Raw genomic sequence first — 27,743 nt, forward strand, 5'->3', positions numbered from 1 at the left:
AACATTCTGTGATTCTGTGTGATTCTCTGATCCAGAGTAGCTTCATTTGTCACACTACATGCAGGAATTCTTTCAAGTTTAGATTAGCTGTTAAAAGCACTAGCTGTGCTTGTCACTGCACAGCTAGGATTGGGGAAAGAACCTGTACTACTCCTCATAAAATGGTTGGATTTTATCATCACCCTCGCTTTCTCAGCAGTTAAATGTTCAGGAGCATTTCAACTACAGTTATTCTGAATCCTTGGCATTCCCAGTTACCTCAGTTAAAGTAACTTGTTTATTCCACATGTCGGGGGTGTAACTTTCAAACAGTTTTCTGAAACAATTTTGCTCCCATGATTCAATTTCAAAGTAAATTTCTCTCCAGTGCTTAAGGAGATCAAGGATCTAAATAATTGTAATAGATAAGTCTAATTTCTACACCTTCAAAGGATTTCAGTTCATTTGCGAAACAGCTTTCCAGGGTCTCTGTCTCATCTCGTTCCTCTGTTAAAAAACGCCTGCATCTATTTTACTACATTTCTTTCCCTTTTTTTTTTAAATAGCTGACAAATTGTTGTAGAGCATGCTTAATACAAAACGCTTTCAATATCATGCTGTACTTGTACAAATGTTCATGATTAATCTAGAATAGTACTGCTACGAGCATAAAAGCCTGTTCTCCCCTAAATCATGATTATTTTTTTACTTTTAGACTGATCTACTAAAGATGCACCACAGAAGTAGCGCATCAGTGGTTACAAGCCGCTGCTATATGTAGTAGCATGAATGATACAGGAAGACGCCACTGAAGGAAATTAAACAGTTAAGCACAGGTGGAAGTCTAGGCACCAAAAGGTTGCTTGAGGAATGAAAGGCAGTATGTTATTCTACCTCATAATTTAATGTGGGGTTTTTTGTTTTGGTTTGGTTTTTTTTATTCCAGAAGGTAACAAAAAATAGAAAATTTACAGAGAAGTCAATAATGCTAAACTCAGTTATTGCAAAAGCCCTCCCCTTCAGGTAGTAAAGGTAAAATAGCCAGAGAAAACCTTATACTCTTGAACTTCAAACTTAAAGCAGTATTATTCTTGACTATTTCAGATACAAAGGTTTTAATAGATAGGCAGAATCCCTATATCAAGGGGTTTTTGAAGCGGGCTCAGAAATTGATGGAAATTAAGTCTTTCATGTGACAAGAAGCTGAAAACACAGTGACACTCACCTGTTTGGTCCTTTTCCTTTTCCATTTTTTTGTTTGCTCCTTTCTTCCACTGTTCTTTGGTTTTGTTGGCTTCCTCATGCTGCTTCTGCTCAGCAAGTGATTTATTTAGTACTTGCGAAAGAACAGAATCCCCTTCCCCAACTAGAAACATGGTCTTGAACTTGTTATACAACATCGTAGACTTCTCCATGATAACTTGACTAACTTTGAATTTCCGTATCTGAAAGCAGAGAAATAAAACAGTGAGCTCCACTTAGGTATTTAAATACCTATGTAATTTGACCATGTGCTAGATTAAATTTTTAATTTAACCTGAAAAAAGATAATAGCGTTTTACACTCTCTGGAGTATCACAGAACAGCCCAGGTTAGAAGGGACCTTTGTGGTAAGGGAGCCTGGATGAGATTATCAAGCACTCTGTTCAGTTACGTCTTGGAAACCTCAAGTGATGAGGACTCCACCACAGAGGAGATTGTTGCAGATAATTACTGTTCTCACTGTAAAAAATTTTCTTTATATACACATTAAGATGAAACCTCCTCCAGTGTCACTTTTACCTGTTGCCCCTTGTCTTCTCCATGTGGCTACTCATGAAGGGAGAGCCTCTGTCCTCTTTGTAGCAGCCCTTTAAGTGCTGGAATACTGTGATGAGGTCCCCTGAGACCTCTCCGGCAAGACAAGATCTAACCCCTTCAAGTCTTTCCTTAGAGAGCTGGTTCTCCAGCCCCTTGACCATCTTCACAGCCCTCCTTTGGACCCTCTCCAGTCTGTCCACATACTTCTTGAGCTGTGGGGACCAGAACTGGACACAGTACCCCGGTAGTAAATAATACTGATATCAGTTCACAAAAACACACAGGTTACTTTGATCATCATTGCAGATCTCACCTTCTTTAGAGTCAGAATCATCTCTGTATGTTTCTGAGCTTGCTGCATTGTGAGTTGAAGGGATGCAAGCTCATCAAGAGCCTCAATACACCTGTTCACGTCCTGTATATGAACAAAAAGTTAGTTTTAAGACTTACATCCTTAATTAGCCATACTAAATTCATTTACATGGTCAGTGATATCTTCCTACATCGTTAATTTGACTATGTACTTAATTTTAGAACAATTTACACAAACTTGCAAAGAAAAATTAACCTCAGTTGCTGTTCAGCCACTTTCGTAACAGTTATTTGAATATTTGACTAACTTCCAATTTTTAAAAATACTTTTATACTTCCAAACTCGAGCCTTATGCCACTTTCACAACTGTAGTATTTCTGTGCTTAAAGCTGTTCTCCAGTCAGCCTTTTCCATGTACAATTTTTCCCAAGTGACTTGCCACTGAGAAGGTAACAACGCATCTTAAGTGGACTGCAGTTAATATACAGAACTGTGTCTTTGTAGATTTTTCAGGTAGAAGTATGATGAGCAGCACACTATGCACAGCACCCAGAAGTAATAATGTGAGCTTCTCATCCATTTCTCAGAACCACTGTACTAAAGTGTTCTTTCTGTAACATTTAGTTCTCAACTTCCTTATCTTCAGCTCCTCTTGCTTATTTTACTTCCTATTTAGAGAGATTCCTTGCCAGCACAGGTCTGCATCTAGTATAAAGTTGTAGCTCCTGTTCTCAATGGAAATTAATATTAAAAAAAAAACCTCCAAACCCAAACAAACGATGGTCAGGACTATGTTCAGCAGAACTCTTATACTGTGTCTACTTGTTAAATAGAAGTATCATAAACTAAGTGTCCTTGCTGTAGCTCTACAACCAATGTTCTTCCCCATATTATAAGGTGCTTGTTCCATTACACCACTAAATCAGAGGTTTGGTGGCATTATGGGGGTTTCCCATTTAACTATTTTAGGGGAATCTAGTATCTGGATCAGGCGGAGAGATTTATTTAAGCCAAACTGTTAAGTTCTGTAAAACCTTTTTACATTTTATTTAAGGTGAATTATCTTTTGAGACAAAGTATTGGCTCAGACTTAAATAAAATAATTTAAGAATAGGCCATGCCGGAAACGAATGTCTCCTATTTAACACTGCAATGGGTTCACCTTGGCCAGCACTAGTTCCCCTGCCAGCCACTCACTGCTCCCTCGTTAACAGTGCAGGTGGGGAAAAAGAAAGCTCATGCGTCAAGACAAAGACAAGGAAATGGATTACCAGTTACTGTTGTGGGCAAAACAGATTCTACCAAGGGGAAATAATAATTTGTAACCAATTAAAATAGATGTTGATCCTGAGAAACAAAGACAACAACATTAAATCAACACTTTCCCTTCCTCCCTCTCTCCTGTACTTGATTTCACTCCAGGCTCCCCTCCCCAGCCCACCCCCAGGCAGTACAGGGGGGCAGATGGTCAGTACATCATGGTTCCTCTATGCATCTCCTGCCCTTTAACATCCTCCTCTGCTCCGCTATGTGCTCTCCCCAGGCCACAGTGCAGACATCTGCTCCTTTGTGGTCTTTTACACCGGCAGCATGTGAATATCTGCTCCAGCAGCACAGAGCACTTCCTCTCTTCTCCGATGCTGGTGTTCACACTGCTGTTTCTTGTTCTTAGAGATCATTTAATCCAACCTCCCCACTGTGGGCAGGGATGCCCTTAACTAGATCAGGTTGCTCAAGGCCTCATCCAACTTGGCCTTGAACATCTCCAAGGAACGGGCATCCACAACCTCTCTGGGCAATTTATTCAAGTCTTGCTACCCTCGTACTGAAGAATTTCTTCCCAAGATCCAATCTAAACCTATTCTCCTTCAGCTTCAATCCATTTCCCCTTGTTTTATCACTGGACACTCTTGTAAAAAGTCCCTCCCCAGCCTTCCTGTAGGTTCCCTTCAGGTATTGGAAGGCAGCAATAAGGTCCCTCCAGAGTCTTCTCTAGGCTGAACACTCCCAGCTCCCTCAGCCTGTCCTCATAGCAGAGGTGCTCCAGCCCCTGGATCATCTTTGTCACCCTCCTCTGGACTCGTTCCAACAGATCCACGTCCCTCTTATGGTGGGGGCACCAGAATTGGACGCAGTATTCGAGGCGGGGTCTCACAAGAGCAGAGTAAAGGGGGAGAGGCAACTCTCCTGATCTGCTGGCCACGCTCCTCTTGATCCATCCCAGGATGCAGTTGGCCTTCTGGGCTGCGTGAGCGCACTGCCGGCTCATGTTGAGCTTCTCGTCTACCAACACCCTCAAGCCCTTCTCTTCGGGGCTACTCTCTACCCTCTCTGTACTCAAGTCTATATTTTTGCCTGGGATGAAGCTACAAAATAAATATGTTGCAGTTTTTCAATGTGGTATGCTAGTTTCATCTAGCATCCAAGCTTTGCCAACTTTGCTAATAACCCAGTGTCAGCTTTCTAAACTATCACTTGGTTCAGACAGTTCTTTCTTTGCAGTTGCTACTTTTGGCAACACTGATGTGCTTCCTCATGGACACTCGTATTTTCTCATTGTACAAATGGCGCTCATAAAATAAAGATACACAGAAAAATCTAAGGCTGAATCCATTTTCAGCACCATCCATGCAATGGTACTCTGAAAAGGCCATATAATTTGTTAGGGAAAGTCCTCAAACTGATGTCACTCTCACACCTCTCCTTGGCCCACTTAACAGTGGTAGCAAGAATTTTCCTGTCTTCAGCAGTATATAAAGGTGGAATGAAGCCTTATACGTGCCTTTTTGGTTGTGGAAACTGAAATAGACTTTTCAAGATTTGCATCCCCTCCGACACTTCAACTACGTAAGAGACTGGTGAAGTATTTTTGATCTGGTCTCAAACTGACATTTCAGTTTGAGAAAAAAATCAAATCAAAACAAAAACAAGAAAAGCACAAATAATCTTGAATTCAGAATACCTTGTAGTATTATTCTAAAGCACCAAAAGCATAGAAATTAAAACAGGCTTAAAGAAGCATACAGCTCAGGTCCTTCCCTGTTCGTTGTGGCTGCCCAACCGTTAACAGTGGATTATGAGCTAGAAGAATTTAGATGAAAATGTGCAGGTGCTTGACAACCCTCACTGTAAAAAAACCTTGGGTTTATGTTTAAGCAGTATCTCCTATACTGACATCAGTGTTCACTGGCTCTTGTCCTTTCACTCAGATGAATCTGGTTCTGCTGTCTTTCCATGATCCATTCAGATATTTGCACACAGGAAGATCCCCCTCTCAGCCTTCTCTTCTCCAGGTTGAGCTTCTCCAGCAATTTTAGCTTTTCCTTCCATGATAGATGCTCCAAGCCCTTAAATCATCTTCGTGGCCCCTTACCGGGCTCCGTACAGCACCTCTATGTCTCTGTTACACTGGGGAGCCCAAAACAGGATCCAGTGTCTCACCAGTGCCAAACAGAGGACAGCCATCACCTCCCTCCATGTTTTTGCAACTCTAATGCAGCCCAGGAGGCTGCTGGCCACCTTTGCCACAAGAGCACATTGCTGGCTCATAGTAAACTTGGTGTCCACCAACACTCGCAGGGAATTTTCTGACAAGCTGTTTTCCAGCCACTGAGTCCCCACGCCCATGCTTGGCACACAGGGTTATTCCTTCACAGTTGCAGAACTGGGACCTTTGTTGAACTTCATGAAGTTCCTGCTGGCCCATTTCTCCAAGCCTCTGGAAGGCACCACACCCAACAAGCCTCCCCTTTCACTTTTCCGTCATCAGAAACTTGCTACAGGTGTGGTCTGTCCCATCATCCTGTCATTAATGAAGAAGCTTTAATAGTATTGACTATTAGTCATTGTACTTTAGCTGGACACACTGTCACTGAGCACAGTTCCTGCAGTTCCCTGCAGTTCAGGCAGTTTGAAGTCCATGTTGCTATTCACTTACTTAGTCCAGACTTCATCAGTTTGTCTATGAGGCTATTAGGAGAGACACTGTCAAAAGCCTTTTTAAACTTAATAACTAGGCAACATCCACTGCTCTCCCTCATCCACCAAGCCAGTCACCTCACAGAAGGATGTTGGTTTGGTCAAGCATGATTACCACTTCATTAATCCATGCTGAAAAGTCCCAGAGACCTTACTGTCCTTTGTATTACTGGAAAAATTTCCAAGAGGATCTGCTCCATCACCTTCCAAGGGATCCACGTGAAGCCGACTGGCATGCAGTTTCCCAGATTCTGCTTCTGGATGATAAGGGTGACATTTACCACCTTCTAGTTGTCAAGAACCTCCCCATAATTACCAGGATTTTTCAAAAATAAAATGGAGTGAATGCACAACGACATCATCCGGCTCCCTCAGCACTCTTCAGTTTATTCAGCACGAGGTCACACTTTGTTAAATTGTTCGTTAATTTGACCCTTGTCCACTGAGCATCCAATCCTTCTTGTTCTGGACTTTTCACTTGTTTCAGGGACCCAGGATTCCTGAAAGGAACTGTACGAGCAAACTGAGGTCAAGAAGGAGTACCTTAACCTTCTTGTCCTTCTTCACTATATCCCCTAAATCATTACTCAGCAACAGGCCCACGTTCTCCAGGTCTTCCTTTTGCTGGTGAGGTACATGAAGAAGCTTTGTTGTCCTTCATTTCTCTACCTAGGCTTAACTCCAGATGGATTTTGGCTTTCCTAAGCACATCCCTCCTGGACAGTGTCAGCATATTCTTCCTAGGTCACCTGTCCCTGTGTCCACTTTCCATATGCTTCCTTTTTTTGCGTGCTGACTACAGTCAGGAACACTTTGTTCATCCACGCAGCCCTCCTGCCCTGTTTGTTTTTTTCCTGCTTGTCAAGATGAACCAGTTTTGTGAATGAGGTAACACCTAAAAGCAAGTCAGATCTCCTAGTCCCTTCCTCTCTCCAGCATGGTCTCTCAAGAGATTCTTCCAAGCAGACCCCTGCAGAGGCCAAAGTCTGCTCTCCTGAGTCCAGGGCTGTGATCTTTCTTACCCTGCTCCCTCTTCCTAGAATCCTAAACTCCACTATCTCAGTCACTGTTGGCTGCCCGCAACCTCCACATCCCTGACCAGATCTTAATTTTTAAGGCAGAGATCTGACAGGGCCTCTTCCCTTATCAGTTCCTTCACTGCTTCTGTTAGGAAGTTATCACACTCCACAAGCTTCCTGGATTGCTGTATAATCACCATGTTGTCCTTTTAGCAGATACCAGGATGATTCAAGGACCAGAGTCTTTGAACCCAAGGTGTCTCCTAAGTGCCTTACGATGACTTCCTTCTCTAATTCTGCCTGATCAGGGCCAGTGGAGTTGACATCCTCAGGATGTCACTCATATTGGTTGGCCCACTAATCCTAACTCATAAGCTCTCCGTTGGCTTACCTGTCCCAGTGCAGAGCACGCAGGTCCCTACATCTTGACCATGACTTTGCCTGAAACTTTGCAGGCTCCTCAGACTGTATCATTGGCACCCAATACAGAAAACCAGCAGCAGTTAATTAATTGCTTTAAGGCCAGACAAGCTTCAACCATCTGTCTGTGATGTTCCAAATCTGAGCCCTCCGCTAGCAGCAGACTTCTTGAGACTATGAGTGGGGTCAGCAGATGGGGGGTCCAGCCCTTCCATCAGTGAGCCTGCCACTACTATACCCATCGTGTTCTTTTGGTGCTTCTGCAGGGCTCGGGCTGAGCTGACAGACATCCTTTGTTCGACAGCACTCTGTCTGAATGCTTCCAGTAAATAATTTATTGTGAAATATTTTCAGACAAAACCAATTTTACTGGCTGACAATGATCTTTTAATATCCACAATAACCTCATTTAAGTGGCAGTTATCTTTCAAATAGAAAAAAATTCCATGCATCCTCAGAATATAATTAAAAACAAACATGTCTGCCAGGTATTTCCTACTGGAATTGTACACATAAATCAGCTAAAAAAATATACTTACAAGATTATCAATTTTCAGGGAGTTCTTAATTTCTGCATGTATCCTTTGAAGCCTAGAATCCATTGACGTTTCTGAAAATTAAAAATAGTATGCACGAATATTTGATAACCACATCAAGTTTCTTTTCATGGAAATTGAAACCTTTGCATAAATCTGAACTGCAGGAAAAAAGTGGGCAGGCACTCTACATCAGACGACGATGCAGGTGCACACTTAGATACACTACAGGGCTTATTATCAGGAACGACAGGACACCTGAATATTGATGGTTTTGTTTTCAGTAATTTGGACATGATTCAAGTTACAGTCCAAATCCACCCAAGAAAAACGTTCCCAGTACACATGCTCCAACAGCTGTGCAAGATGAATGAACATGTCCACCTCTAATTCATATGCTGAATGCCTGTTTGGATTTTTTGGTACACAAGTGGTACATATCCTGAACAATACTGCAAACAAATGGTTTCCTTCAAGCCCAGTCCATCTTTGATGTGTTTAGATAATTTTATTCTCCCCTGCAAAAACTGGGTTGGTTGGAGTCTCTGCCACTGGATCTGTACTACACTACAAATTACAGCCAGTGGTTTGGATTGCCCTTAAAGATGGGAGTACTAAAAAAGGAATGACGTATCCCTATGAATGTCAGTTTGCAAGTGTGGGTTAGCTGACAAAACCACAGTAATCTGAATCTAAGCCTCTTGCTTAGGAATAACAAGCCTCTTGCTTAGCAAGCGTCTAGTAAAACTTGTCATCACACTTTCGAGGGGTCCCTCAGATTATTGTGTTAGGAGAAAACAGAAAGGAAAAAAGGAAGAGAAAAGCTTAAATAATTTAGTTCAAAGAGTAAAAGCTTTTGTTTCTTGTTCACAAATAGAAGCAACTATACAGGTTTAAAAGCTCAAATGACAGTAAAATGGGAATAGCAAAGGCATCTTCTAATGCACTGAAGAAGGAACACAGAACAGGAATGCACTGCTTCACAGACATGGATCAAACACCTCGGACATCACAGCCATTGCTTAGCAGTAAATTGTCATACCAGGCAGCTAATTCTGTTCAAAATTTAAGATGACCAAAAATACTGTTTTAGCTTCTTTACACTAACCTCTCTTCTTCTCCATCCTCTTAACTTCTGTCTTCTTGCCTTCGTCTTTACTCTGCCTATCAAAAATGTTAAAAGTGTTTTTACAATATTTGTCAAGTCTGTCTTGTCCTTTTTTTTCTGGATTTTTAGACGAGATGCACTATTTTGACGTATTATCTCAGTAAAACATTAGCATGCAAAAACCACAAAGAGCCAAACCCTCATTTTCAAAGACTAAAACAAATTAACAAAATTGGTTAGTTTAGATACTGCTTATGAATACTCCATACTGGCAGACACGTTCCCCTAGAAGCAGCAAATTAAACAGTTTTAAAAACAAATCAAATTTCCAAACTGTATTTTGTTTTGGTTGAACACACAAATTGGTAAGATGGCATTGTACGGAACGAACTTATGGAAGAAAGAAAATATTTTTGCTATGATGACAAAAAGAGTGAAACTATTTAACACTGCCACAGGGAATTATGGAGAGATCAATTAGTCATAATCCATTTCTATGTGACTTACTTTCTCATATAATTAATTGTAACAGTGTAAGTATCCTACAACTGACCATAAATGTATCAATGATAATGTAAATATTCTTGAAGTAAATACTAATACAGGAAAAAGATCCAGTGTAAGTTCATTGAAACCTCCTGGCTCTTTAATTATTTAACTAAAAATAAAACTGAGAAGAAAAATAAAATAAAACAAGACTTGTCTCCATCTCAGTTATGGGATGAAGACATGTATTTCAAACAAGCTTTTGAACCTTTTATTCAGAGACAGTCATGAAACCCTGCTTAACTCCTTAGTCTTATCTTACTGAGGGGTTACAAAGCCTCATTTTGGAATTCACACATTCCGGCACATCATGACTGAATATCCTCTGACCAATTTTCTAACTGTCAAAGCAATATCCATCCACAAAATATCCAAGCCAGCATGTCTATCACCTTCCATGTTCCTTTCACGCTCTACCTAGTTACAGAATCACGAGCACGTACGACTGTTTTACTTCAACTAGCAGCACAAGGTTACACAATTTAAGTGGTACATGTAAACTTCGTATATGTAGAGAATGGTGTACCAAGTGTTACTAGCCTTAAATTGTAATTAATGAAGTAGGTACAAAGACCAGAAAATTGAAACTATGCTAATGAGAAAAGTAACAACAACAACAATCTTATCAGCCTATATCAAGTGTATTAGTAGAGGAACTTGCAGACAGCACAAAGAGAGGTCTTTTTACTTTTTATCAGTATTGAGTTTTGTGGTATTAGTCATCAGCTACAATTAAATTCATTATGCATTCATTAACCACTACTCGTTTATGTTACTGAAAGAAAAGTCTATCTACTCTTTAACACATAAAACATGACAGCTACTTAAAAGTAGAGGAGATTTGATTATTATACCAAATCAATATATACCAGTTTGATTGAAGAAATCAATTAGCATATGTCAGATTTAAATAGAGAAGAGCTGCAAAGATGCTAAGGACAATTTACTGTCTCTGGAGTTGGAAGTGCTTAGGTATGCTACAGGTGAGTAGGGTAATTTCATTAGGTTGCCAGAGAAGGAGTGACAGGAGGAATAGACAAAGAAAGGGCTAAAGGATAAAAAGCCCCAAACAAACTAGATTTTTGTTAATGAATGTGAAAAAGGTAGAATTTTGTTGTTACAGGTGAAGGGGACCATCATCCTCCTCCTTTTTCCCTGAATTTTTACCTTGTTCTCCCTTTCTTCTGCCCTCCTACCAACTGTGGGGATGGGAACACATCATGCTCTTGTGGTGGCAGCTTCCTCACCCATTCTTGAGAATGAGTCAGATTTCTTCCTATTGTCCCGCCCCCCAGGTTCTGGCAGGATCTTCTCCCTAATCTTATGCTCGATTCGTTTGTGATAATTTATCTTCCGAATGCAGGCTGCTCTTGGTATCACTCTACTGGCTTTGCAGTGCTAGAATAGAATAATTCTTAATTTTTTCCTTGTTCTGTCTGACGGTGTGTGCTCCAGCTGCCAGACAGAGAAGGAAACGTTTTCCAGATAACCCTATGCATTCCACAACCTGATCAAAAATCCACAACTACGGATTAATATGTCCTACCAGTTCTCAATCTAATGTACCCAAAACTTAAAAGAAAAATATATGGCTGTCCTGAATAGTTTTTCACACTGATCCATTTTCATGTGCATATTCCCAGGTCACTTCTAAACAGAACCCACCAGCTGTCTTCTGCTAGAAAATGTAAGTCACTGAAAGACTGATTTCATTTCTATGTTCAGTTCTTCCCATCCTCTCACAAAAAAATGTTGGTTTACAGGAGCTTTTTACTCTCCACTTGAGAAGAAATAAGACAAAAAAGGGTGGGGGGAGAGAACAACTCAACACAGTGCAATCCAGTCTGGATTTTTTTCAGGTATTGTCTTCTGTTAGTTTCAAAGCACTCCTACAACTTGCAGACATCACATGTTAAAGACATACTCACGATTCAGATTCTGCCTGTTCCTCTTGCTTACGCTTTCTTTCCGTAACTTCCCTCTCATGCTGACCTCTTACGATGTTTCTTCTAGGAGTCTGAAAACTTCTTCCTCCTTTCTTCTTCTGTTTTCATTTGGGATTTTAGGATTGGAAAAAGAAAACCAGTATTATTATATTATTGCTTACCTGGCCATCTACACTAAATATCTTTGAAGAATCACATGGAACAACCTGACAAGAGTGAGTGTTCCCTGCAAACTACAATTAAGTTCTGAATTTCTTCAGTCCTTTCTCCCTTTTTTCCTTTCTAACGTAAGTCAAAATACCCAAAGCACCAGACATTCAAAATGATTAGCTAGGGATAGCTTTATACCTTTCAAAAACTTGATTTCAAGCCAAGTGTTCTCTTAAATGCACCCAAAGGAAAAAAAAAGTCTGTGTTCCAAGCAACACAGGTGGAAAAAAATCTTTTGACAAAATAAATGCTATCTTTAAATCTTTTGTTAAAATGTCTTTGAAAAGATGCTGTTCTTAGAAAACATCCATGAATAAATTATCTGACAAAAATAGGTTCTTCAACTTTTATTCTATGTTACCTATATTACCTAGCCACAGGGCTTCAATCGTTACTAAGATGTAGCATTGACTTCAAGAAAGATGTTCACTGATATGACTTTCCTCTTTAATACACACATCAGGAAAGAAAAATTTTACCTTGTCACCTTCTTGTTCTTCTCCATCATCTTCAGAATCAGAAGCTGATCCAGAACCCACTTTTGCAGCATTTTTCCTTTTTGATTCAGCCTCTTTCTTTCCTTCCTTTTTATCAAATTCCTTCTTTGATTTCTCATCTTCCTTCTGACCTTCCTCATCTTTCTTCATTTGCTTTTTGGGCTTTTCCTCTGGTCCTTTTTTCTTTGCCTTCTCTTCCTCATTAACACTAGGAACATCGACAGTACTTAGGCATCATATCCATTATCTACAGTGAGTTTAAAATACTACATTCTAGTTGTGTGGTGTTGTTTTTTTTTTTACCACAGAATATTAAAAATTATGAAATTAATTCACCCTCCATTCATTTAATGGCTCTTCAAAAACTACTCAGTCTTTTTCTAAAATTAAACTCACTGCCTAAGCAAAACAAGGAATAAATACTAGCACGGAGGTTCTAACAAAGCTAATGTTGATATATGCACATAGATTAAAAAATCAAGAAGAAGATGCTCTGAAGTTCTCCACACACCTATGTGTCTGCAGGACTAAGACTGCATACAGTGTAAACGAATTTTATAATGGATACTTAAGGTGTACATATACTGAAACTGCTTGTGTGCTAACCTATGGAAAACTACACTAATGCTCAACTTTTCAGTTAGTAGAACCACTAAGAAATTGACATAAAAACTGAAGAGGGTAAAAACAACAGTTGGGCAACAAATAATGTTGGAATTACAGCAGAAAAAATGTATAAAACAAAAATGTAAAAAAAAAAGTTCAGTATTTTAGTTTTGCCCGTTCTTGTCTTTTAATAAATACATTTTCCTCTCCACTCGGCACATAACTATGTAAGGAATTTTGCACAGGTTAGGAAGGTAAAAATCTTCTGTCTCCTGTTTCAGAAATGTACTACGTTCAGTTACTGTGTATCAACTACCTGAGCTGTAAACAGCACCACCAAAGCAAACAGTAACTCAGGCTGAACGCTAAAGGAGCAAAAATCTGACAGGAAAATCAGTACTAATTATGAAGTCTTAACATAAGTAACAACATGATTTACAATGAAGAAGTTTTATATTAAAAAACAAAACAGAACAACTCACAAGTCACCCTCTGAAAGACACGGTGGTTTCACCAACTTGGGTCTCCCTCTTGGTTTTGGAACCTTTATTTCAGAAGCTAGTATTTGTACAGAAATAACAGGTTAGTCCACAGCCACCATCTGCTCCTTGTTTATAAGGAAAGATTCTTACTTAATAGACAGAAGTTACACTTCAATCAGAATACATACCCTTCTTTTATTCTACAAAATGCAAGTGTTAAGTGAGCACCAAACTTTAAACAAGATCTGAAAAATTAAAGTGTTGGTACTTTTTCTAGTTGGCTGGCAAATCAAAAACTTTGGTATTTTTTTTTAGCCACAGGCTCCAGCTACCAGTTCTTGTAGTTTTTTCCACTCTGTGCAATTAGGATGTTTCATATGACATAACTAATATGAACAAGTGTCAAATTAGAGAATGAGAAAATCTGAAATTAGAGAACGGAGAGATGTCATTTAGTGTCCACGTTTATAAAGTCTGTTTATCATTATTTTGAGATATTATCATGAGGCTTCCATCACTTTTCTTTACAACAAACCACCAAGCTAGAAGTTCCACCACCACACTACAGTACAGAGCTAAACTTTCTGTTTTCCGGTTCACCTCACTGTTAGGAATCAGGCTAACCGTTTCTGCCTTGGCACTTACATCCGTCAGATGCTTGTCTGATACCAGAGCAAAGACGTGGTTAAGAAACCCAACAGTCAGTGTTTAAATTCCATTTTGTGTTAGCACGAAGCACTGTTAAGCAACAGATGCATGCACCACATCAGCACCAGAAAAGGCTGCATAGTACATCTTATAAAAAGGCATTTATACAGGGGGTGAAAGCATCTTATAGATCCTTTCCTGCTTTTTACAGACACTAGTTAGGAAAAACAAACAAGTGAAAAATTGTTAAGATAAAAACACACAAACAAATATTAAAAATTTAATACATGCAAATGAAGAAAGGGGGGAGAAAAGGGAAGCTGAATTAATCTCCTCACAGTTTCCAAGGAAAAAGTAATTAAGCCTAGTTAACTGTGATTGCACTTCCTCACAGTTATTTTCATATTGTCAGCAGATACAGATGAGTATAAATTGTTTGTTTCCCAGACCAGATGCTCTTAAAATGTACTCACACTGCTACAGGAACTGTTTTTTGATATAGTAGCTGGGGATAAATTCGGGAATATCAGCAAGCTTACCATAAAAATTCCAGTGAATTAGATCATTGCTACTTTGAAAGAAATAAGTACTGTAGAATTATCACCAAATAGTTCCAATTATGCATTTGAAAAAAAAACTAGACAGCTATACCTTCTTTTCACTTGTCTATCAATCTACACAGACTGCTACAAACATCTCTTAAATAACTCACCCCAGCTCTATTTTTACTGTCCTTTGAGCTCCACCTACAGGCTCTTTGTTCCACCAGCTTTCTTCCTTGTTTTTAATGGATATTCTAACAATTAAAGTATTTTATAGATCTTTAATGCATATGTAAACCTTTATGGAGCAACAATGCACAAAGAGCACTTACCATATATCTATAGTTTAGCAGCATTCTATAAAGAAGGCTTTTCTAAAGACAATGCTTGTGTCCAAATACAAGCCTTACTTAGAGGGAAAAGAGATAGCTCCCTGACGAATTCTACCAAGATATTTCTGTGGTGGAAAATATTAAACCTGTCTTTTGAAGTTACCTGCTGGTCTTCCTCTTTTGGGGCTTACTTTTGGAGACACTGGCAAAGGAGCTGCTGCTGCCACAGCTGCTGCCACAGCTGCAGCCACAGCTGCTGTTGCCACTGCTGATGCTTCCTCAGCTTCAGCTTGTTTTTCAGCCTAATTTAAAAAAGAATTTTACAAGTGAAAAAAACCACAGGGCACCAATATCTCAATTAGTTTCCTAAACAACAGTTTTAAATTTCTAGGAATGCACTTAAAGCTATTGCTTCTATACATGAAATAAACACTTCTCCAGCCTTAATAACAGATAATAGTTAAATATCACTAATTTCACCCTCTCTGCACCATCACTACCTGATATAGTAATGTTTTATGTAATTTCATTCATCTTCAGAACAATAAGCGGTACCATCACTACCTGATAGAGTAATGTTTCATGTAATTTCATTCATCTTCAGAACAATAAGCTATCTTGGTACTACAAAGGAAAAAGATTGTTTGTAACTGTTTTTAGGATCACCATAACAGCATGCCAAAACTACTTTCAAGCAGGCAAGCTCATGGTTTTTTCCCTCACGCAGAGATTCTCTTTTTAGATGCTACCATCTCCTTTAGCTGCAAAGTACTAAGCCAGTAGATGGAGCTATTCAGAAAAATACCTGCTTCTAGCTCCACAGCCAATTATTCATAATGAAATGTTGAACTGCACTAACTGGCCACAACGACCTTCATCTACACATTTTAGGGGAGTTAGGCTGTAAAGACAGAGAGAACTTATGACAAAAGACTATCTTGATGAAAGGACACATATCTCTCTGCAGAAGCATTCCACACCCATACATGGAGACAACAACTGAGAAAAATCCCAACTGGAGAAAATATTTCCAGAACCCAGTGATGCAAAAGTATCAGCCAGCAGCAACAGAGAATTTTTAGGCAAATACGTATTTATCTTAATATTATTTGTGGGCATATATAATAAAAAACAATTTTAAAGAACAGAGACAAAAATCTAGAACAGAGTAGAGGTACATCTCGTATACTAACTATGCTTTCCATCAGCCAGCAAGAAGACTGTTTAAACGAAGACAGAAAAATACCTGTTGGAGTGCTGCCTTTTTAACAATACCAGGAAAAGAAAACACCGTGTTTCTTAACACAAATAAGAAACACATTTGAGGTCATTTAACCGAATAGTGAGCCCATTTTTCTGATGTATCTCCTGAAATATTACTTTTATCTGTTCAGTAACGGCCTGCAGTAATGCAGTAACGGAAGTTTCTGGATAAACCCCTTGCAACATGCACATGTGCCAAACACCAGTCTGTCAGCTGAAGCTAGTAAATGTGACAGGAAATCTTAGGCTTGCAGTGCCTTATGATGCTGAAAACCTGCCACCTCAAACAAAACAAAAAAAACCCAAAACACACTAAACATAGGATTTGAGTGCTTTTTGAAAAAGCAAAGAATGAATTTTTTTTTGCATGTGTGTCACCTTGAGGCTTCTCTTCCATCGACAAGCTGAAATCACATGTATGCATAGTCACTCTTCCAACTTCTTGCTGTTTCAGACTAGAAGGTTTTTTTAATTTTATTTTGATTTTCTTATGTTTTTAAGAATAAGGTACTCTTTAAATTAAATTTTTTAAAGATTCAAGTCATTTTTGTATGAGCATCCAAACACATCTTTTTTATGAAGCAAGCGAAACGCAGCATGCTACTTATCTGTGACAAACATACTAAGAGCACAGGTACTTCACACTCATTCCATCCCTGCTGTCAGCACTAATGTTTTAAGTTAAATTGTTTCAAATTAAAATTAAACTTTGTCCCACTTCAGTACAGTTTTCAGTTGGGTCCGTACCCTGATGTGGCTTGCTGTGTGACCACATGAACATTAAGGCTGGAGCATGCTGAGCATGCAGCTGGAATTGCCTCTTTCAAATAAAACTTTGATTTTTTTCCAGGTTGAGACAACCACAAAATCACTACCTCATAAAAAGGGTATTATCTAAGGTGTTAGTTCAGTGTGACAAAGATGTTAAAAGAAATTTCTCAGAGTTTCAAAAGAGACTATTTTATTACTGTCTAACAGCGGTTTTTCTTACTTGTCATGGACTGTTTGGGAAAAGATGGGAACTCACTACATTAAGTTCAAATAGAATTAAGACTTATAAATCACCCTCTGCAAAAACTTTAATTCCCACAAATCTTTCGGCAGTTAAGCTTATGCATCATCTCTCACTGAAGAAAATTACATCCAGTATCATCACATCCAAAAATGCCACTAAGAAGAAGTAATGTAAATATATTGTTACCTTTCTTTTTCTTCCTCTTCTAGCAACTTTAGGAATAGAAGCATCATTTTTTTTCACCACATCCTGTGAAAATTAAAAAACATTGGCAAGAGTCTTAACAAAACAAAGTTATATTTTAAATTATTCTATTTTCTCACCAAAACTGAAGCCTCTAGCATACAGAATCACAGAATGGTTTGGGCTGGAAGGGATATTGAAGATCATCTAGTTCCAACCCCTTGCCATGGGCAGGGACACCTCCCATGAGACCAGGCTGCTCAAAGCCTCATCCAGCCTGGCCTTGAACACTTCCAGGGAGGGGACACCCGCAGCTTTTCTGGGCAACCTGTTACACAAACCTGTTTGCTGTTACCTCACAGCAAAGATTTTCTTCCCAGAATCTAAATCTACCCCCTTTCAGTTTGAAACCATTACCCTCTGGCCTATTGCTACACTCCCTGACAAAGAGTCCCTCCCAAGCTTTCCTCTAGGCCACTACAAGGTCTCCCTGGAGCCCTCTATTCTCTAGGCTGAACAGCCCCAACTCTCTCAGCCTGTCCTCACAGTGGAGGTGCTCCAGCCCCGAGTCATCTTCATGGCCCTCCTCTGGAGTTACTGGAGCAGGACCATGTCTTTCTTATGCTGGGGGCCCCAGAGCTGGACACAGCATTGCAGGTGGGGTCTCAATAGAGCAGGAGAATCACCTCCCTTGCCCTGCTGGCCCCACTTCTTTTGGTGCAGCCCAGGACACAACTGGCCGCCTAGGCTGCAAGAGCACTTTGCCAGCTCATACTCAGTTTTTCATCCTCCAATACTCCCAAGCACCTCTCAGATCAGGCTGCTCTCAATCCACTCATCACTCAGCCTGTATTTGTGCTTGAGATTGCCATGACCTAGGTGCAGAACAATTTATATTATTTGCCAGGGGCTCATATTAGGAATCTCACTGAGAGACTACCAAACCTCATCCAGCCTACTATTACCCCCTACTGTTGTTTCATGTGGGCACCAATGACACAGCCAGAAGCAGTCTGACAACCATCAGGAAGGATTGCAGAGCTCTGGTAGCAGAACGGGCTCTGGAGCACAAGCAGTTTTTTCATCAATCTTTTCAAAGGGGCGGTCATATCTGTGAAGGCAATAACGGGGCTACAGGACTGGTTCCACGGCCAAGGATTCAGCTACTTAAACTATGGGACTCCTGGAAACCTGTCTACTAAAGGCTGACTGGGTCCATCTGTCTGAGATAATTTAGACAAGAATCCTGTAAAATCCTGAAGACACCTCCTGCTTTTCAACTATTAAAATCCTCCTGCTTATCTAGTAATTGGTACTTTTTTCTGGAAGAAATAAGTACTAAATAATATTCTGTTTTAAATAAAGCTACGTGTCAAGTTTTAGTCCGTCTGAAGTCTTTATCTAGTGCTTTATCTTATGCATTTGCAATAAAGAGTAATGGATAAAAAACACACTGTGGTTCCACCTGTTTTAATTAAGTTTTTAGTCAAGCTACACTAAGACTCCTCTCTGATGAAAGTTTCAATTCCTGTTAGATTCATTAAGGGGTATAAACATAAGTGTATACATAAGAAGTCTTATGAATTAAACAGCCCCTGAGACTGCCACAGTTAGTGGTAACTGCAGCTCCTTAGTACTCATTAATAGACTTACATCAATCAATATAATATTAAGATGTTCTTCATACATATAAAAACCTTTCACATACTTCCTTATTGCTTTTTTCAGAAGGTAGATCATCTTCCTTTGAAATATCCATCTCCTTTTCTTCTGTCTCAGCTTCTGTAGGCAAGTTATTATCCCCTTTAGGGGATAACTGCAAAGAGAGTCCACACAGAGTAAAAAAATATACATTAAAAATATTTCATAGTGAAAAGAGAATACACTAAACCTTAAAATACTAGTTTTCACTTTAGGTGAGCAGTTAAGACTTGAAAAATCACTAGTTTATAATAATTTACTTGAAAATAACCAACATTTTCTTGCAGACTATATAGGTGCATTTTTTTAGATCTTCATTCTCTCAACGTTAATGCTATTACCTTGTCCCGCTTTTGTGAAATCCCTTTTTAAAGTGGTTACAGTTCTTAAAAATTCAACATTGAACAAAACAACTGAGGCACAAGTCTATCACGCAGTATTCCTAATTACTTACAAAGACATGCAGTATCAGTGAGTCTTTTTACAGATTGCAAATTTAAGAAGAATCACTGGTACACTAAAACCACAGGAAACCAGAGTACAATAACCAATGACAAAGAAAGTTATAGCTACATTTGCATAAAAAAAGAGAAAGAAAATTTCCTCCATACTTTGTAAAAAGACCTGTTCAGAATCTTCCATTCTATCTTTGCGTTTAAATGTTTTTTAATCCTCCCTGTTTCTCTTTCACAGTGCCAGCTCAAGACAGGCTAAGAGCACTTTTTCAAAAGAAACATGAAGCTTAAGTCATTGTCATCCCCACTAGCACATGCTGCTTGCTGCCGAAATTCAGTGAATTTGTGGGAATACAGCAGAAGATCGGTGAGGAGGACTGTAGGTGCGCTCAAACAACTTGCAGCTGGGGGTGTCAGAGAACACGTACATTTTACTAGGTTGCTGCTTGGCCTCGTGTGCCTGACCAGCAGCAGAGCCGTGCTTAAGATAACTGAGGCCTGGCATAGATGCAGGGGCATCTCTCACATCCCCCACCTGCAGAGCTGTCGTGTGAATCCTAGGAACGCAGACAGGGCAACAGGTTCGACATAACAAAGCAGTGGTATAAACACCACACGCTTTTTAGCAAGAGAAGACCTCCATGGGCCGGTGCTGCTGCTTTGTCGTGCTGCTTGTGCGATCGCTGCTTGTGTGCCTGTGCCCAGGTGTTGCAGCAAAGATTCTTCAGGTTCTCAGGTAGCGAGAATAAACTTACTCTTTGCCTTTCAGTCATGATTTGTGGTCGTCCCTATGTCCTGCCTATTTCTGCCCATGCAGAAGTAAACTGATGAACCAGTCCAGTTTAAGAGAAGATCAGCTCACACTGACTTTGCACATGTGGAAGTGCTGAATTATGGAACCCATGAATAACTCTGCAGTTTTCAACTCAACAAAATAACTCTGAACATCATCCATCAGTGTACTACCAGTAGTTTTTTTTTCCTCCAACCAAAGGCCTTTTTTCTTCTTGGAAAAAAAAGCTACTAGGCACTAATCCTACAGAAGTATGCATTTGACACATTGCAATTTCATCTGAATCTTGTGAATCAACACCTAAGAACAGTCAGCTACACCTACAGAAAAACTACACTAAATCTTGGCAACTGACCAAAAGGAAAACAGTCACAATTAAGGCAAGTCTATTCAAAATAGTCTGACAATTTAAGGGCACTGTTCATCCTGTAGTGTAGAAATCTCCAGAAAGTAGTTACAAATAAATGAGATGGCGTGAATGTATCAATCCCATCTGAATCATTTTAGAATTCTACTCTTCTTAAAAAAAAACCCAAGAGATGACACGTATTTCTTTCATGTCATATGACAAAAACCACCTGCATGAACAAAATAAAACATTCAAAGATAAGAGTTCAAAGCAGTGTGGTACACTCGTATCAGTAGGTGCACAGTAAGCTAGGAAGGTTCAACTCTTAAGAGTACAAAGTACCTACCAGCACCAGTAAGCTGAAACAAGGATGTTTCAGACAAGAATGCATTTTCTTAGTAGGAGTACAATATCTTTAAAGAGAACACAATCTTGTTTTGGAAGGTCTGTACAGTATTGTTGAGGTGTAGGGCTGGGACAGCCACTGAAAGCCGACAGATGCTCTCTAATCCCTCTCCCTTCCCAAATGGCAAGGGAAAGGGAATACGGCAAAGAGACTTAAGGATTGGAAGGCTAAAACAGATTTAATAATTAGTAGTACGAGTAAAGAAATAATATAATAATGAACTATAACCAAATATACACAAAACCAGTATCAAATTTGACTCCTCCCTCAACAGTAGTGGGGATCACTGATGCTGCAGGGCAGCTAGACTGGGGAAGCCTCAGACTCAGTGGCAGAGGGGAACCAAACACAGGAGCTGGATTCAGAAACTCAGGATCTGAATCAGGATAGAATCCTCCCTGGACACCAGCCATTGAAGAAGAGACCTTAATCCCCACAATCTCCCAGTTTTATACTGAACCTGACACATATGGAATGGAATACGCTTGTTGGTCATCTGTCCTGTCTGTTACTCGCTGGAGGTGCAACCTTTTACTTCCTTGTGATCCCTCCTACTACCCGGCACCCCCAGCGTGGCACACAAGAGCCAGCAGTGGCCTTGGGCACTACAGGAGCAAGTATCAGCAAGAGCCCTTCTGCAACCCAGTCCCTGGCAGTGACTGTAAACATCAGGTGTTATCACTGCTAGCAGAAGACACTGCAAAAGCATGCGGCTATCTTCAGAAAGTGCAGTCTCTTAAAAGAGACTGAGCTGAAAACTAAAAATCCTTGAACAGAACTGGTTCTGTTCAGCTCAAGCCAGGACAGGTATGCACACACTTACAAAGCAAAGAAACTAAACTGTCTACATAAACTACTGTTTACTGATTATTCATAGATACTTTCCCGAGTCAGAGTTCAACTGATACAGCTATGAAATCCTTTATATCCATTTATATCCTAATTAGTCCATTAAGAGCATGGCCTGATTCAAACTGATTCTTATATCTGTTCAAGCAAACACACCGAAGAACCCTTTAAGCCCAGACAGAACCTAATGCTCTGTTAACCTTTTCAACAAAAACTGTCAGAACGGAAAGAGACAGTCCTACCTGCCTATGATATTAACAAGTCTTCAAAAAAAGAAAGGGAAACTTAAAGCTAGATCTTGGTGATCATTTTCACCCTCTCCTGACTAGAACTGAATTTACTTTAAGTGTATTAATGATTTAGAAGTACAGGCTGGTAAAGAAACTCATTTTCAAAAACATGTGCAGCACTGTAAAAGGAATTCAGAAGGGCAGAAATATTACTATATATACTTCTTCAGAGAAACAAAGGCAAGGCAGTTGCAACAGTAAAACACTGTTTAAAGTATTTAAAATCTCAGCAATACAGTTTTGACTTTAAAACATTTCTGGTAGAACAAAAGACAAACTCCGTCACTCACTTTAGGGACAGAAGACTTTCTTCTCTTGGCTCCTGCTTTTTCTTCGCTCCCCTCAGCAGGCTCCTGGCTGCTTTCTTGAACAGTTTCTTTGATAGCAGTGTTAACAGCTGGATGGGACTTGAATACAAAAATGTCAAAAATGAGATCTAAATCCCTTCATGAACTACAGAACAATGATACTGAGAGGTGTTCTGACACCTGTAAGTTACTGAAAAAAGCATCATGTTAAGGAATCTCTTATTAGAACTACAATATTACAATAGATCTTATTTCATTAATTTCCACACTTTCCATTTTAAGTGGCGTTTTCAACATCAATTCTTTTCAAGCTCTAATGCTACAATAACTTATTTTCACAATAAAAACACTGTAGTGTAAAGTTTTTCTTAAGTGTAATTTAAAAAACAGGCTGGTTTTGGTCAAATACAACTGGGGATGCTACTGCCAAGAAGTGAATTTTTATATAAACTATCAATCCTAACTGCGCCAACTACCCCTTCCCTCAAGTATGACCGGAAAAAAAAGACTATGAAAAAGGATGAAGAATTAAAGCTAAAACCACAGTAACCAAAGAGGTAAAGTCTGAACTATTCTTTTTTACTCCATTACATCATAGATAGCATTCTCACTCTCACATATTAGCTCCCTCAAATAAAGCACATAGAAATCCCCTCACTCTTCATTTCTCCCCCACTGAGGAAGTGGGTTTGGGTTTATGCCCAAGCCTCAATCTTCTTTTTGTCCTCCACCTCCCCTACTAGCAGTTACAAGCAACATCTGTGAAGTATAAATACTGCTTTCAGAACATTCCAGACAGTTCTGGCAGTTGAACAGAAAAAGGAGCTGAGAAGGAGGACTTACCAAGGCAAAGTCCACCCAATAAAAGAAGAGGAAAAGAAAAAAAATTGCAAGTGAAGCCCTCTACATGAGTAGCTGGTAGTATTACTGTTTACCCCGAATAAAAGCTCAATTTTGCCAGCATCTCCGTGTGATTACGCACTCCCCTCTGACCTTACCTGCAGTGTGGCCAAACACAAAGTTATCTACTCACCCTGAGTTTTTAGGCTCTGAAAACTCAACTGTCCTCCCTGCTACTGTCCAGTAACTGTACCTCACTTAACTCTTTAAGAATCTGTTTTAAAATCAAATAATCGCATTTAGATCAAACACAGAGAGATCACGGAATATCTTAAGATACATTCATTCATCTCCAAGATCTCAGCTAAAATATTCATCCACTCGCCACAGTGTACTCAGCATTGCAACACTAATAGGCCGCAACACACTCTTCTGCTTCAAAATATCACTGGACAAACCACGTCCTCACTGATCAGTATATTTACATTCCTTTTCCTCTCAGTCCTCAAAACCAGTTGTCTTCACTTTCAAGATCAACCGCAGCCCAGGCCCAACCTCCCCTCAACACAGGGCCCCAGGGAACAGCACCCACAGCCACTCCTCTCTGTGGAAACTGGCCCAGGGTTGCCCGGAGCCGGTTACAACCAGCCCCAGCTGGCCTGGCAACAGGCAAACTGACTCCCACCACCCCCAAACTGCACCCCTCAGCCAACACAGGTGTGGCGGGGAGAGTGCAGGGCGTGAGGGATGCTGAGATGAGGCTGGAGGGACACTGGAAGGAGGAGCTGGCCCAGCCAGGCTCCAGCTCAGCGGAGCGGCCTGAGCAGGGATAGAGAGCGGACGGAAGGGACAGTCCTGAGGGGACCACAGAGAAGTCCACGCCGCTGAGTAAGGAGTGAGGAACAGCAAAAGCAAAGCGAGCACCGCACACCGGCCTCAGTCTCCTGCGCCACCATGGCCTCACCCAAGGGACTGAGGGAGATGTGTGCTGAGGGGACTGGAGACCAGCGAGGGGGAGTAGAGGCGGCTGGAGGGCAGCTGAGGCGCCTTTCTTTGTCTTTGTTTCTTGTTACCAAAATAGGTAAGGAAAAGCTTATTTCAGCTGGCTGAACTGTGCCAAATTGCCCAACATCGGTGTTTTGTTGGCTGTACCATACCCCTCTCTGGGAAAGATGGGAAGGTGGGGGCCTCAGAAGCAGATTTCAACCTCTCTGCTACTGTAAAAACAGGTACAAGCTTTCCCATAAACTCCCAGTAAAGCTGTCTAAATATCTGCATCAAGCACTCTTAAACTTCTTTTTCTTCTCTAAAACATTCAGAAGCCCAACCCCACAAAACCCCCCTACCTGTTAACTAAGACAGCTACAGACAAGCATCCCTCCCTTATTGACACAAGGGAGAAACTGTATGAACTTGTTTCTCCAGCTTTGAGAATAAATAGGATGCTAAGGCAACATCCTCAAGAAGAGGAAAGCTGCAACATCATCAAATTCCAAGGGAAAGAACAAGAACGGGAAATTTTGTACTTCTGAAGCCTCATAGTGTGAACTGTATGCTATCCTGTAAAGCACTGAAGAAACAAAGCTCATTTCAGCACACAAGCTGAAACAAGTACAGCCAAAAAATACACTACCATTTTCTTTATTCTTGGAAAAGTGGGATGTTCCTCCACTTTACTTAGAACCCTTTGCGGAACAGGGACATTTCAATTCTACGAACTGAGCTTTGCGAAAAACATGGAAGATTCACAACTTTAGGTCAATTGCCCTGACATGATCCAAGATACTCTACTTCTGAAGCAGACCTTTACTGGCGGTTTTGTTTCAGATCAAGTAACACTTACTCTGCCTGTTTTACATCATGATTTATTTTACAGAAAGCCACTCCTAGTCAGCCATTAGCAGATGTACTTTAGCATTAACAAGAACTGCCTGGAAGTAAAAGCAAGAGCTGGCTAAATCTTAATGGCTTGATTTGCTCTGAATAAAACTTACTTTTAACAGTGCATAGCACAAGACAGAAAGAGGTGGCTACCAAAAGAAAGGCTTTCTAAAGTTGAGCAGAACATTCAGAACAAAACGTGCACAAGTCCACTGCATTACTTCATTCATTTGGTAATTCCATCTGGGCCAACCCTCCTGCTCAAGCAGGGCATGGTCTGAATCGGACCATGTCCAGACGGCTTTTGACTATCTCCAATGATGGAGAATTCACAGCCTCCCCTGGCAACACGTGCCAGGGCTTGGTCACCCTCACAGGAACAAATACGCTTTCTAATGTTCAGAGGGAAACTCCCATGTTTCAATTCTTGCCTACTGTCTCTGGTTCTGTCACTGGGCACCACTGAAAAGAGCCTGGCTCTACCTCTTTGCAGCCTCACTACAGGTATTTGTATACATTGACAACATACCCCCTGAGGCTCAACAGTCCCAGCTCTCTCAGCCTTTCCTGATAGCAGAGATGCTCCAGTCCATCATCTTCTTGGCCCTTCGTGGGATTCTCTCTCCAGCATGTCCACACCTTTGTTGTACTAAGGAGCTCAGAATTGGATACAGTACTACAGTTGAAGCACCCCATTAAGACCAGTTTCTCCTTGCAGTAATTTTAAGGCTCACTTACAGGAACAGATTTTAAAGATGACTTGTGGAAAGTCACAAATAGAGAAACAGTGGGGAAAAAAAAGGCAAAAACAACTCAATAGCTCTAGAACAAGCCTTGCCAGTTCACAGAAAGACCGTGTGAAAGAGCTACCACCAAAGCAAGATGGGCACCGCCAGATCTCAACCCATGTGAATAAGAAAACATCAGCTATGTTGCCACTAACAAAAAGGAAACACAGGCTTTCTTATGCACTGTGGTTTTCTGAATGAATACTCCTGGTAACAGTCAGACAGTGAAATCTCTCTGTGAAGCGACTTGAAAAAAACCACAATTTTAACTGAAGCCCTGAACAGTAACAGGCCTCTGAACAAACCAAATGAGATTGTCCATGCAGTAGCACTTTGGCCATTCCAAAGAGGACAGGACATTAAAAATGTGCTCCATACACTGCAGTAGGGGATACTGGGTCCTACCTGGAGCCTCTAGCAGATGGCAGCAGGGGAGCCTCAAAGTTGATCCCTCAGATTTTGGAGTCGAGGGCATAAAGATTTGAAGCCAATTGAAAAGCAGTAAATAATACCACAAGATATCAATTCTTTTTATTATTCCTACAGGATTATCTAGAAGGCCCAGTACGTGGCCACAGTCCAGTGCAGAGAGAAAAAGCAAGAGCCTACAGAATGATTAGAGCAGGTACGCAAAGATAAAGAGCAAGACAATGTCTTCAGATCACAGTTGGGATTTTTTATAGCACTGCGTAGCTCCAGTTTAAGCTTCAAAGTTAAAAAGAAAGAAATGAAGAGCTACTGATACGCAAAAAACCCACTATTGATAAAACAAAAATTAAATTGAGAAAGTCACAGGCCAGTTTGGAGCCAAAGGGCAAGCATCACACTGCTTCTAACTACTAGAAGGAAAATACACTAAGCAAGCACGTACTGAAATCTTACAAGGATCCTACTTGTGCAGAAAAACACTGGGGTTTGGAGTACAGAAAGTAGAGTGACTGAGATTCCAAAAAACTACCACTTTTCAAGCAGTTATACAGTTCCAAAGATAAGTCTCTTATGAACATATATATAGTTTTAAGTAAAAGTTGATGTGTGCTGTAAAAAGTGTTAAAACTTTCTATGCTGAAATTGACAACATGAACCCTCATGAGTTTACTATAACAAACAGATAAACCTAGTTAAATAACATCTCCCATTTCTTTTACCCTATTAATACTAGAGATGAATTAAAAAGAATAATAAAGTTGAACAACAGCAATAATTCATTACCCTAAAGGAAGGAAACACTCATTGCCTTTTTCCTCCCCTAACAGTAGAGCAATAAAGATTTGCAGACTCCGCGGGACTTACCTGCTGATGAGAGAACTTCACTTTGGGATTGTTGTCTATTTCCCACAATCCCTCATTAAAACCCTTTCTTTTATTTGGTTTGCCATATTTGTCTTTATTTTCAGAGTAAGGGAATATGTCCTTTGGTCCCAAAAATGCCCTTAAGGAGAAAAAGAACAAAAAGAATAAAATTTCCTGTTTCAAATGGTTAGTCTTTTTAAAGAAGTAATCGCTGAATGTGAAGATATGAAATTTATTACTACAGCAACAATTAATTCTGCTACACAAGCAACTCCAATTTTCTCAATTTTTGCCTTCAGCAGCCCAAGTTTTCCATTACTAACACTATACATATGGACCCCCTCCTTCCCAGGGGGTTTATTGAATG

At 40.2% G+C, this 27,743-nt stretch overlaps 1 protein-coding gene across 1 annotated transcript in view; it reads right to left on the reverse strand.

Moving 5' to 3' along the window:
- Window positions 1-1,192: 1,192 nt before the first annotated feature.
- Window positions 1,193-27,743, reverse strand: part of LOC104267141 (lens epithelium-derived growth factor) — a gene marked incomplete at both ends in the record, with an annotated part of 33,364 nt that continues 6,813 nt past the window's right edge. The window contains 12 exons of the mRNA XM_009870242.1: window positions 1,193-1,424; window positions 2,093-2,194; window positions 8,049-8,119; window positions 9,154-9,209; window positions 11,628-11,743; window positions 12,335-12,560; window positions 13,441-13,516; window positions 15,126-15,264; window positions 17,427-17,489; window positions 19,132-19,239; window positions 22,557-22,673; window positions 27,377-27,515. Coding sequence (XP_009868544.1) covers window positions 1,193-1,424; window positions 2,093-2,194; window positions 8,049-8,119; window positions 9,154-9,209; window positions 11,628-11,743; window positions 12,335-12,560; window positions 13,441-13,516; window positions 15,126-15,264; window positions 17,427-17,489; window positions 19,132-19,239; window positions 22,557-22,673; window positions 27,377-27,515 — 1,445 coding nt within the window. The remainder of the gene's footprint in view (window positions 1,425-2,092; window positions 2,195-8,048; window positions 8,120-9,153; window positions 9,210-11,627; window positions 11,744-12,334; window positions 12,561-13,440; window positions 13,517-15,125; window positions 15,265-17,426; window positions 17,490-19,131; window positions 19,240-22,556; window positions 22,674-27,376; window positions 27,516-27,743) is intronic.

The sequence above is a fragment of the Apaloderma vittatum genome, unplaced genomic scaffold, assembly GCF_000703405.1.
Source record: "Apaloderma vittatum isolate BGI_N311 unplaced genomic scaffold, ASM70340v1 scaffold13400, whole genome shotgun sequence".
Classification (NCBI taxonomy): domain Eukaryota; kingdom Metazoa; phylum Chordata; class Aves; order Trogoniformes; family Trogonidae; genus Apaloderma; species Apaloderma vittatum.